This window comes from Chroicocephalus ridibundus, chromosome 2, assembly GCF_963924245.1.
Source record: "Chroicocephalus ridibundus chromosome 2, bChrRid1.1, whole genome shotgun sequence".
NCBI lineage: Eukaryota > Metazoa > Chordata > Aves > Charadriiformes > Laridae > Chroicocephalus > Chroicocephalus ridibundus.
The window spans coordinates 46,783,869-46,796,770 of record NC_086285.1 but is presented as its reverse complement, the minus strand read 5'-3'; the positions used below and the strand labels follow the sequence as shown (position 1 = coordinate 46,796,770).

Below are 12,902 nucleotides of genomic sequence, written 5' to 3'. Positions count from 1 at the left end.
CTGCTCAGGGTCACCAAGGGCATTAAATCGTCCTTCAGTTGAGTTCCCTGACAAGGGCAGAGCCCTCTGCCAGGGATGACCTGGAAACCTGCGCCCAGGTCAGGGGCTGCAGCTGGGTCACCTCCAGTGCTGCTTGCTCTGGAGAGGGAGATTTACACCCCTTCCCGTATGCTACTTGGGGGTGGAGCTGTGGTCGCCCTGAGGAAAACCCAAGTGGGTGGGGAAAATGAAAAAAGTTCACTCTGCAGGCAAGAAACACCTCTTCTCATGCTGGGGTGCTGCATCTCAACTCAACAGGGTGCTGCTCCCAGCCGGGGGGGCTGTCAGCGGGTTGGTAATGCGAGGATTTGTGGCACAGGTTCCTCCGAGGCTGGGTGGCCGTCCCTGCTTGCTCCGCTTCAGAGAGAAGCCCTCTGGCACGGCTAGGAGTAGCTGAACCCCTTGCTAAAGCACGGCGACAGTTGCGACCCTCACAATTGTCTCTGTGGGAGATAATAGTTTTAATGCATTTTTTATTCAAGTCTGCACCAAGAGACAGGTGGATGTAATTACTAAGAACTGTGTTCATATCACTTGCTAGTCTAACTTTTTTTCCCCCCCGATCGCCTTCTGGGAAGCCTGAGTTCCTTCACTGCCAGTAATTCTTGTATTTTTCTCCTCAGTCTCAAGCCGCGTTATGGAAGCAATTGGTAACTAGTTAGAGCGGCGTTTGGCTTTGCATCAGGAAAATCTGCTGGAAATGATTCCAGTTCAGTAGGTACAGGATTTCATGTGTGGAATTTAAATTAATGGCATCTATTGGTATCATGATATCCTGCCCTCCTGCCTGCAGCTGGGACATGGGACGTGCCGCTTCCGCCCCAAGGTGCTTGCCCCGGCGGGTGAACTGGGCGATGCTGCACGTGTGTGTGTGTCTGGCCCCGCTACCGCACGCTGTTGCTTGGTACAGCCAGAGGTCTGTGTCCGCTTCTGGATGCGGTGTGGCTTTTAGCAGGAAGGGGAACAAAACCCGCAGCCTGCAGCAGGCAGGGAGGGGAGAGTCCCCTGCAGCGGCTGGAGCTAAATGGGGGGGGTTTATTCCCCTGGCTTTTGAGTGCCCTGTGCTGGAAGCTCTCACGCTTCTTCTAAGGTTATGAGACCCGAGCAATGTCTGTGCCTGTGGGGGCTCAGGCTGGAGCCTGCTGGTCTCTGTGAACAGCCCCCGGCGTATTTGTTTAGCTGAGGAGGTGCCCAGCTCCATCCCACCCTGCAGGGAGAGGGGTGCCCTTGTCCAAAAAGCCAAACAAGGCCATGGAGGACACTGCTTGTGAGGTCCTGCGCAGCTCGTGCCTGCCATCTCCTCGCCAGCCGGCCATTGGACAACAAGGAGCCTCAGCAAAAGCCAAGCGAGATGGAGTTTTCCAGCCCTTGTTTAATAAAGCATCTGTTTTCTGAGGGGGATGAGATCAGGGATGTGTGGGGGCAGGGAGGAGGGTTTGACATAAATAAATAATTGTATAAAGCGTATCCTCGGTTGACGCAAGATGACTCACTCCTCGTAAAGGCAAGAGCGTAAGAGCGTAGAAGAGGCAGATATTAAAAGCGCGGGGACGGGTCCTCAGCTGAGCTGGGTGGCAGCTGCAGGTGCTTGGTGCCTCTGCGCATTTGGGCAGTTACCTTTTGAGTCACGTTTTGTGTGAAGCTCCTGCCCGGCTTTTTGGTTTTGCCCTGGTTACAGATTTCTTTGTCTAAACCCGGGTTTAAATTTTAACAAAGACTTCCCCTCCACCCCCCACCCCTTCCCCTCCTAGTTCCTTCTTTAAGCCAGCTTCAAACAGAAGGAAAGGAGAATCCAAAGCCTCTGTCCAAGCCTGGACAGGCTTTGTCACCAAGGAGAATGACCACCACGGGGCCGCGTCCCCTGTGCCGCAGTGGGGTCTCCTCACCTGCTCCCTGCCTCACCAAACCTGGATGACTTCTAAAGGGAGCAGCTTTCGTCTTCGCAAGTCACCCAGGCCAGGATTAACATCTGCTAAACTCAGGATTAAAGAGTCTGGCAGACAACGGGAGCATGAAAACTTGACAGCTTCATTTGCTCCAGCCTGGGAGGTCTAAGTCTCCTGGCTCCCGAGGCTTTAAGCAGCTAATTAAGTTGCTGCCGTCAGTGTATAAGATGAATCCCCAGACGTGAGTGGTTGGGCATAATTTAGTTGTTTGCAAAGGGTCTGCTAGAGCTGGAGCTCTGATTCTCTTCCCTGCGGGAGCAAAGTGGACATTTCTGCACCGGGGCCGGTTTGCTCTCAGGCGCAGACACTCGCTGCAGGGGTGGAAGCAGCCCATCGACCGTGCCACCAGCAGCCACCTCGTGGGCCAGCTGACAACACTGGGGGCTGGGACTGGGGAAGCGTGACACCTGTCCCAGCGAAGGTGCTCCAATGCAGGCTTACCGCCGTTGCACAGAATGGTCACTGGCCAAGAAAGGTGCTAAGCTTGGGGAAAGTGTCCATCCCGTCCTTGTCAGCTGCACTGGGCTGGCAGAAGGGGCTGCGTGTGAGCAGGGCTCGATGATTTAGTTGTGCCCCCATTACACATGTGCCACCACGTCTTGCTGCCGCCTCCAACGTGGCACTGCTCCAGAGCGCCGTGGGGCTGCCACTCTCCAAGCAGGGTTGTGGTGGCCTGTCACTGCCCCGTCTCGACCTAGCCAAGTGTCTGCTTGACAGGGCGTCAGCAAAGCCAAAGGACTTGCAGGCTGCCTGTTCAAGTTCTTTAAAACGCTGTTTATTATCACAGGGGACAAGTGGAAAAAACATAACGCTGCATACAGAGAAGGTCTTAGCAAATTACAAACAAGTCTTAAAAAAGTTACGGTTCCTCTTGCTGCAAGCTGCGATTGTGTTGTTCTGATGCGCTCTACAAATAGTCCAGTAAGACTATGAAGAAAGAACTGCAGCCTGAAACGCTGTGCCAATAAACAAGGGGACTCCGGCTGCTCCCAGAGCAGCACCCCGGTTCCCCAGCACCAGATTCCTGAAGCTGTTGACGTGCTGCGTGAAGCAGACCCTCTCCCCTGGGTGAACCGGGAGCAGGATGCCGTGAAACCCCTCGGTTTGGTCAAAGCCAGGCTGAGCTGCGCCCAAATCAGTGCTCGGAGATGGAAATCACCTCTGCACAGTCACTGGCACCCTAATCAGTGCAAAAACTCTGCCCTACGTAGAGCTGGGCTTGATCCTGCCACCACTTTGAGACTGTGTTTAGCTGCTGCAGCCCTGCAGCTGCTCCTATCCCTGAACACACGGCTCTGGACGCCTTGGCTTGTAACAGCTGGGCTTGTAACAGCATTTGCAACAGGGCTGAGGTGGTTGTCACGCTAGAAATAGCTCCAAAGGCTGCTCTGAACCAAAAAGGGGCAAAAGTGACTGCATCGGAAAGCTTGGAGGGAGCTGTCAGGGACGCTCTGCACTGCTTTTGTCTATCAGTGAAATGAGGACAGGAGCTGGAGTTTTAAACTATATTTTCTACCTGGTAAATGAGCAAATAATTCAGTGATTAGAGCAGACTGGGAGCGCACTTGCCTCCAATGCAGGCAGATGACACCTCTGGTGAAGGCCCTGCCTGCACCAGCATCTCCTCCCCTCCATACGGGCAGGCTGGCAAAAGAGCAACAACATTTTGACGACGTGCACGAGTGTGATTTGTTAAAGTCACTGAGAAGTCTTTAAAGGCCTTGCTTTGGCAGATGTTTTTGCAATTGAAATCCTACTCATCTGTAACTGTGTGCCCTTTTGCTTCAGTAAACAAATGGCTCAGGTGCAGAAATCATTCAAGTTAACTGACTTTCCTCCAGCACGGTCCAAAAGACTCATCTGTCTCCCTGTGAAAAATCAGCGCTGATACCATGGACAGGGAGGAAAAGCCACTGAAAAATAAGGAACACTAAATTGTTTTTCTTCTCTTCTTTTTTTTTCCTTTTTTTTTTTTTAACTGTAGGTTATGTGAAAAGATTTATGAGTATTTTAAAAGGTGTTCGGGAGCTGAAGGGAGTAGACAGAATTGGGGACTGGGAAAGGTCTCTGTTTCCTACGTCTTTCCACGTAGGAAACAGAGAAACTCTGACCGACAAAGCCAGCCTTTTTTCATGTATTGCTCTATGGGCAGATTTGGGAGATGGGAAGGTGAGGGTTCATTGGTTTGGCATTTTAACAAGATGATTCTTCCAGCCTACTAAGGTTTCTGTGAGTTAGTCAGCAACTGCAGAATTGTTTCCCAAAGTTGTTTTTTTTGGGAGGGCAGGGTGTCGTAACACGGGAGAAGGAAAGAAAATGGATCATACTTTTCCATTTTAGGTTCGTTGTATACACTGTGGAGTACAATTTTGGTTTACCTTTATAAAACATGCCTAATTTGCACACAAAAAAATATAACCAAATACCCTACTCCTTTGCGAACTGGTTTCTTTGAAGGGCATCTAAACTTACACTCCCTAAACAGTAATTATTTGGGGGGGGGATAGTGTTTTCTTGCTGGTCCTTATCATTGCTACCTGCCCCTTGCCTTGCCCTTTCCCCTAATTCAAGCATAGAATAAAAGCTTTCCAAGCAAATCTCAAACCTTCGCTGTGCTTATGTGTTGCTGGGAGAAGGGATTTCTACTTGACGCAATTGATTTTCAATTGTCCTTTCCCCCCACTGAATCGAGGCAACTCAATATTGGTGTATTGCCATCAGCACAGAGTCTAGGCCAAGAGCCAAGGCAATGAACAGCCTGCTAATTAATATTTCACATTTAGCTCCAGACCCCCTCCCCAGAACAAACACTGTGAAAACAGGAGGTAGCAGTTTCTATGCAGCCCTCAGGAAAATTTAAGAAAAAGTGTTTTACTGCCAGTTTTATGCTTTTACAGAGATGGCAGTAAGGACTTTCTGGTTGTAGAAGAGAAAAATGTATTGGCTTCAATATGGAAAAAAATATTGAAAGTAATCTCAGCCTGATGTATCCATTTCTCAAAAAAAAAAAAGAAAATAAAAAAAAGCAGTGCCTACAATGCTGTCTGTAGTCAATGGAGAAATAAGGGTCTAATTTCTAGGCAGGATAAAGGTATTAATATTGGAAACATTGGTACGATGCAACTATTATAGATGGATTATGTTTCCAGTAAAGCTAGAGATGTTCGTTTTCAGTCATGAGGCAGATAATACTGTGAGCTTGTGGAGTTTGTACATCTTGCACCCTTTCTTGCAAATATATGTGTGCGTGTGTGTGTGTATTTATGTATATAAATAAGTTAAGAGATTATTTACATCAGTGTACAGAAGAAATCTAAACTCAGTTATCAAAACGCATACACCTGCCAGTGGATTTGGTCTGTTAATACGTTGCATTTCATCTTCAAAGCATCTTACAAACATGAATTATTTACCCAGGCAACTTCCCACTCACCAAAAGGATTAAGAATAACAGGCAGGGTAAGGGATGGAGCTGAGGGAGCGCAGCATGTTCATAAAAAGGCAGCTAATCACGTATCTCTCTCCTGCCATGAGCACTGCAGATTTACGCCTTTATAAACTCTGCAGTCCAAGTGTAGGAGTGACCTTTGTAACACGAAGCTTGTCAAAATGGGAAAGTCCTCATTCAAAAGCAAATGATCCGCTCTTCATTTTCAAAAGCTTTGGCCTCTTCTTGGCTTATCAGGTTCCCGTTCAGACTGGAAGGGAAAAATAAGAGGGATGTGAAAGTCAGGTAGTGACTGTTGCCCATCTTCTATTTTTCCAAGGTTTTGGAGCAGAGATCACAGCTTTGCAATGCCCTGTGAGCGACACACTTCTCAAGGGCAGAGAGCCGGGAAGCGGCCTCAGACAGGCAGGCTACGTACAGCACTGCTCTTCCCACTGCACATAAGAGGAACAAGGCTACTTCTTCAGAAATAAAAACTGAACTAACACCTAAATTTCACTGAACTAAAATCGGGGTTGCATACCCGGCTGTTCACATTTCAGCAAGCAGCACGTCCCTGACAAAGGTTCTTACCAGGCAGTGGGCCGGTTTAAAGAAATTTAAATAGTCTTCAGAGCATTTTGTGTCTTACATGAAAACATGGGAAGAAAACTCTGTTAAGTACTCGGGCGTTGTTAATGTGAAATGACTTACAGCAAAATTTTCAAGTCCGGCTACATAAAGTTAATCTACCTTGATATTTACATCCCTGAAAGTGGGCATCCCGGTAAGTGCAGCTTTCAGAAATGTTGAAATCTATTAAACCATTTAGACCTATAAAACTATTGGGGTTAATGAATACTTCTAAAAATTCAGGCGAGAATCAAAAGACAGATTTCGGTCGGAAGATTCAGAATGATTCAAATAGGAATTGATGCCTCTTCTGTAGATGGACGCTGACAGTGGCCTTTGAAAAAAGCATCTCTTCCACATCTCCGGGGAACCCACTAGTCAGATAGTGAGTCATCGTCTTTCTAAGCAACAATTCAGTGTCCTTTCACTAAAACAAATATATATATTTAAAAAGAAAATTTCATGTTCAATAAAGCAGCAGCAGCAGTGCTAAAACCGGCCCAGTCCTGTTGACTCCTGAGCTCCCCGAGGTGAGGGAAGGAATGTGCTATTTGGCTTTGTGCCTTACGATGCACATGTGTGACTATGTGATGCCTACCTAATGTAAAACAAGCAAATCTTACAAAAAGTTAATCTTCTTGTAGGTTAGCCCTTTCAGTGTGTTTGGAGCACCGCCCAAAGAAAATCCAAGCACAAATTCTATGAACCAAATTAGTAATGCCAATTAAATGTAACCATGTCCTGCTTGTTGGGATTTAGCTCCTGAAAAGCATGAGCATGTTCAGAAGTTTAAAAATAAATCGGGACAAGCAAAACTTGGTCTATAAATTTAGGCCCAAATTCTGCAAACACACGCGTTCTGAGAAGAAGTGGTACAGACAAACGTCAACTAACAAAACTGCTTGACATTGATAACACACAGGGAAATGTTTCCATGACAGGGGCTTTTTACCTATTTGAAACCCACAGCTGGAACTACAACCCCTGCCTCACATAAACTTGCTCTGAATTTTTTAGGGTGGAAAGCAGTAGTGCCAGAAGCATTTTAAAGGGAAAGAAAGTTTACAAAGTGAGCCTTTGAGGAAGGGATCTTTACCAGACTTCTTTAATAGCTGTGTTCTCCTTGAGAGCTTCGCTGAGGTACTTCACCCCTTTGGCTGTAATTTGATTCTGGATAAGCCTGAAAAGAAAGCACTTCATGTCAAACTAACATGCAAACTAATTTACAGCACACGCAGAAGCTACGCTCAACTTGACATCAAGGAGCAAAGCTGTCTGTTTGCCACAAGAAGACGGTTGTGATTTCTATCTGTGAGGATGGTACACAATATTGGTCAAATGCCCCACGTGGACTTTCAGAAACAGAGCCCAGAGTGTTAGTCTTTTCTTTTTAACCTTGCACGTGGTTGCAAGCTTAATAACATAGCTGACACACGTCTGCTAAGAACTGTTTACTGCTGGTATGGGATTTTGCTATTTGGATTCTTTGAGACCAACTAACCCCTTAGCTCTGTTTTCTTATTAAGAATATTGAGACATTTTTAAGTGCTGTACAGAAAATTCTGAGTACAGAACCTGTGTAGGCCTAGTGTTTTAGCAGGTATGATCTAGAGGTTGCCAAATCCACCTGTCTTGTTTATCATTCCAGCAAGATCTTTGAAAAATAAGGCATTGAATTTGACTTTAGTATGAGCAGCTGCAAGTCCCAGTGAAGCCGCCTTAGCAGCTCTAACATATGTCTCATCTGAGCTGAGGGGAAAAAATTATGCAAAAGATCCTCAAGTAGCACAACTGATGAAGCAGTTGGTAACTCTTATTAACCACTGTAGACCATCCCTTTAGCTAAAAATGAACAAAGCCTCCTCATCTGCAGGCATATAAAAATACTCATCAGCCTAGCTGTATTCAATACTTAACTTTCAGTCTAGCACGGTGTGCCCCGTAGCTGTACCATTTCGTATGACTGAATCACACAGGATTCAGGATGAGGCTGAAAATTGGAATTAATCAAACGATCTCTTAGGGAGGGAGGGAAGGAAGGAAGGAAGGAAGGAAGAAAGCACAGAGGCATTCCCATTAGAGGACTTTCTGTACTTAGTAAATGAATCAGAATGCAAAGGAATCCAGGAGATTCTTTTAGATACTGGAAAAGTATTGTAATTCTGCCTCAACTATAGTTCAACTGTCTATACAGGTCACTCACTACCTTTTGGAGGTATCCACTGGTATAACCAACAAAATAGGGTATAAATTTGTCTACTGGCAGAAACCCTGGGACAATACTGAGCCATGCTAAAGACATCTATTTAGAATACTATGCCTGCTTTGGATGGGGAAAGTTGTATTATAAATTCAAACCGAACGGCTCAGTGAAGCATATCTGCAGCTGTGCACAAAGAAATCAAGCCTTCCCCTCCCTCTTTATTTTCAGGGTGATGGGCACTGGAGCTTCTACTGCTTTCAAAAGAGGCTACAGGTACTTGGCACCTCTGACAACCACCACGCTTCCTAAGAGGTGGGAACTAGGATTAATACAGGGAATGCTGCAGTGTGGTTAGCAAAGTCTTTGTAAAGCTTGTAAAGGGACTCCGTGTATTATGTTCTCTTGATCGCTTGGAATGAATGGATGGCTATTAGTTTCACAGCCCCCATCTGCCCAACCCCACCCATGGGCAAATTCTTGTGAACCTCTGGATTAGAACAGCCGATGCTGTGTTTTCTTAGAATCTTAACAAGTCTCTCTGTGCTTTCTAGAAATAATCTCTGTTTTCCTGGTGATTTATGTCTTACACATGAGTGTCTTGCATGAGTGAAAGTGCTAGCCCTGGAAGAAAACATCAGGCAAATGGGACGTGTATTTAGGTGTCTGTCATGTAGGTTCTTGGTTGAAGAGTAAGAGTTGAGCTTGCTACTTTCATAGTATGATGATAAATAGTAAGAGTCATAATAAGGTTATTCTATTCTAGCTGTCTGCTTGTGGTTTTTTTTGAAACTTGTGTTTGAGGCCAGTATTGTTCCCCTAAGGAGAGATGAAATCAATTAGTAGTTTGAAAGTTAGCAGGACACACAACCAGCTTAAACTTTTCCCTGCAAGAAGGCAGGTTCAAAATGTTAGACAGCAGCTTTATTAACTTTCCATTAGAACTGTCTACAACCAGTCAGCTGCATCCAGACCATGCACAGAAAGCTTACTGTGACCTACATAGAGTTGGAAGGTGAAGCTTTAATGCAGTGACTGCCAAAGAGCCTGTGCCTCTGTGGAATGTAACTCACCATAAATGCACCAGTTTCTTGTTGACCTTCAGCATCTCTGCAAAACTCATTGCTGCCTCATCATCCAGCTCATTTTTAGTCAACCTAAGTGGGAGAGAAAATGTTCACTTAGGATGTTATAATTATTTTTCAGCCCCCTTTTTTTCCAGTTTGTCTGTGACTTAGCTTTAGACAGCTAAAGGGGGATGTGCTATTCCTGCCCTGAGCAATTTCTAAAGGCGGGACACAAAGAGATACTGAAGAGAAGCCCTGGAGGTAAGAGAGACAAGAGTATCATATCTTTATTTCTCAGAGCAATGTTCTAATGATACTTTCTCATCATGTAAAAGGTGAATGAGGTGTGGTGGAAAAAGGCAGAGACAACACTGAAGAGGTGCAAAAAAATGAGGGCAAAGGACTTGACTTCAGATGATGGAAGTGAGATAAGATGGAGGAAGCAGAGAGATGCATGACATTGGGACATTGGAACGTGTCCTAAAGCACACTTGCTGCTGATCCGTTACTCATGGCCACATTCTTCCAAAGGGATATATCTTATAGCTTGCTGGTAGTGAAAGCATAGGGAATGAGGGGAGGGAGAGAAGGAGGAGGGGAGAGTAGGAGGAGGTGATGAGATTGGAGGAAATAAAATTTGGCTGCAGCTTTCTCTGGAGAAAGAAGAGGAGGAGAAGTAGACCACACTGTCAATTACCAGAATATTTTCACAGAGTCGTTGTGTTGCATAGCTTCAGCAATACTTTTGCCTCCCTCTGTCGTGATGCCATTGAATGCAAGACTGTGAAGTAAAGATACAAATGCATAAGAAACAGCCAGCGTCACTTGGCCCTTCCGCTACCAAATACTAGTGAATACCCTAGCATTTGGGTGTTTCAAAGGCTTGCATACTTTGCGAACCAGTAAGTCTCTATGACTTTTACAAGTGAGAACAGTTCACAGGCTGCAGCCTGAGTGTGGGTCTATCATACAAGCCATGAGGTCTGCTGTCGGTGAGCAGTACTCTTGGGACTGACAGCAGAGTTGCTCCCAGTGATTTTGAGAACCAAGGCTTTTAACAAGGACAAAGAGTTGTGCCGAGCAGTACACAGGTTTTTACATGCATTTGTCATCCCAAGTCCCTGTACAAACTGGGCACTTTGTCCTTTATGTCCTTCAGATGCCTGAATATCTCATTCTTCTTCCAAACACAACACCTTCTGTTGTGTATGGGGAGATGAGTTTGTAAATGCGTGCTTCCCATAACAAACCACAAACATTTCTTAGTCTGCCCTTCATTCTTTGAATAGACATTGGCAAAATCACCCAGTTAAAGTTACGTTCCAAGCTTTGAGAGTTCAAAAAGCATTTCCCACCTCAAGAGCCAGGCCAGACCCAGTGCAAAGTCTCAAAAAAAGGCAGAAAGAGGGATCAAGTGGGGCAATGTCACAAATATGTGTTAGCACAAGTCTCTGCTAGCTTCGGCTGAAATTAGATATTCTTAGTTCATCATGACTGGGCCTAAAAATGGCAAATATGCTAAAGTAAACTGATGTAGCAGGGACTGTCTTCCCTTAATCTTCACATAAAGCTACCACTGGTGCTAACTATGAATTCAAGTCATGAAGCAAGATTAACCAGTGGAAGATAAGAAATGAACCCAAGTGCAAGTGCACTGCAGAGCAGAAGATTCACCCTGCATAGGTGCTAGCAAAATCTAGCTCTAGCCAGCACAATTACTCCTTCTTATTTTTGCAAACACATTCATCAGCATATTTGTTCCCATCTGAGAATGCCTCAGCTCTGATTCAGGTTTTCTTTCAAGTCTGATGCGTCTGGATGGATTCTGCAATTACGGGAAGATGGCTATTTCAGATAGCTTTTAAGTTTAAATATATCTAGGTCACTGCACCTGTTCAGCTTTTAATTTTTAAGCTCGGCTATCCGCTTGCAGGAAAGAGGACAAGGCACCAACTCTGAAATCTCTGGATCTGAAGTGGCAGCAATAAGCTCTCCAGGGATCCCCAAACTCCCCGAGCACCGTATTTCTAAAGAAACTAGTGCCATGTGCCACCTTGTGGGGAAACCAGGGAGCCTTGTCTGCTCCCTCACCGTGGAGGCCAGTGAAACTGGGAGACAAATCGAAAGGATCACCATGAACCTAGTGCTCCAGCCGTGTGGAGGAACTCCAAAACAGCAGCAGCAGCCACAATGTGCATCTTTAAATCCCCACCCAGCATTTGAAAGTCTGGCAGGGGATGGGCTGTTTTACACTGCTGGCTTCTCCCCATGCTGTGCTTCCAGCTTCACCCATGCTAGGGCTTCTAGAAGACTAGTTTGGGATGAATCACTGAACTCCAGTGAGAACTACATCTCATTAGCACTGAACACGTGGTGTCGTAGCTCCACTGGAGTACAGGATGAGCCTGAATTTAACAATGTCCCAGTCCCTATGCAAACAGTTTATCACCTAAAAATTACTTTGCTAAAAGCTGCTGTACCTTTGCAACAGAAACTGTTAACTCTGAGCTCACTGGGAGCCTGATTCTGTGACAGCTGGTGCATCCTTCTGCTCGTGCTCCCAGATCAAAATGGTACCCACTGACCATGTGCTTTCACAAATGCCAGTGACTCTGTGCAGCATGAGGGGAGGAGGTGCAGACAGAGGAAGGGATGCCAGCCCTGCAATATTTTTAACTTGCTTAATGGCTGCACAGGGCTTTTTGATTCAATCTGGCCCCTTGCTTGCACCAGGAGCCTGTTGGTTACACAGCGAAGGCTGCAATACCAGATGGCATTCCAAGCTAACGCTTGGTGGGAAGAGTCATTGCTTCAAAGCACGACGGGAAAGCCAGCAGTATGCCGAGCTGCCTGACTCCAATGGTGTTTTACCTCACATTAGTTAACCTGGGGTGGTTCCTCAGGGCCTCTGCAAATGCCTTTGCTCCTTCGTCTCCAACTTGATTACCCCACATCCTGGTGAAGAGAGGAAACCAGGAGATATCAGGTGTGTTGCCCCATTACCCCTCAGCATTGTGTTTTCCCTTTTCCCTCCCCTACCCCCCAATTACTTCATGGTTTTTCAGGCTTGCGAGAAACCTGGCAGGAACCCTCCCTGCTGAGCCAGGCATGTTCCACTCCCTGCACGCCACGCCACCAGCCTCTGCTGACTCACCAGTACCCTAAGGCCACAGCACAGAAGCAGCTCTAGGAGATGGCCTGCTGCAGCAGGAGTGCTTTTGGGATCACCTTGCTGTGCTGGGCAAACCCTCCGCAGCTCTGTACCCTTATGGGGTAAAGGAGTCTTGTGGTCCTGTACAGTGAGCTGCTGTGAGAAATACACCAAGTCCTAAATCCTATCGTTTCCCTGCTCAGCATTTCCTCTCCCCACACCCCTGCTGTAGTTTTCCTGTTCCCTGTTGGGCACAGAGTAGCCTTTACACAGTGCAAAGTACAGGTCTTGGGAAAGACTCTCCAGATGCACAACTACATGGGGACCCTCAGCCAAATGGGTGACTTTCTGAAGCGAATCGCTCTACAACCTCCCCCTCTCCTTCAGAATAGTCTGGCAAAACAGTTACAATTCCTTCAGCGTTATGCCCAAGTGATAT

At 46.2% G+C, this 12,902-nt stretch overlaps 1 protein-coding gene across 3 annotated transcripts in view; it reads right to left on the bottom strand.

Annotated features, from left to right (window-relative positions):
* Positions 1-2,761: 2,761 nt before the first annotated feature.
* NOD1 (nucleotide binding oligomerization domain containing 1) overlaps positions 2,762-12,902 on the bottom strand; it is a 30,651-nt gene continuing 20,510 nt past the window's right edge. For 2 of the 3 annotated variants that reach the window (XM_063325263.1, XM_063325264.1), the window contains 5 exons: positions 12,184-12,267; positions 10,010-10,093; positions 9,319-9,402; positions 7,142-7,225; positions 2,762-5,683 (listed from right to left, as the gene is read on the bottom strand). In XM_063325263.1, coding sequence (XP_063181333.1) covers positions 5,611-5,683; positions 7,142-7,225; positions 9,319-9,402; positions 10,010-10,093; positions 12,184-12,267 — 409 coding nt within the window. In that variant the 3' untranslated portion in view covers positions 2,762-5,610. The remainder of the gene's footprint in view (positions 5,684-7,141; positions 7,226-9,318; positions 9,403-10,009; positions 10,094-12,183; positions 12,268-12,902) is intronic. The other variant, XM_063325265.1, reaches the window with a different exon arrangement.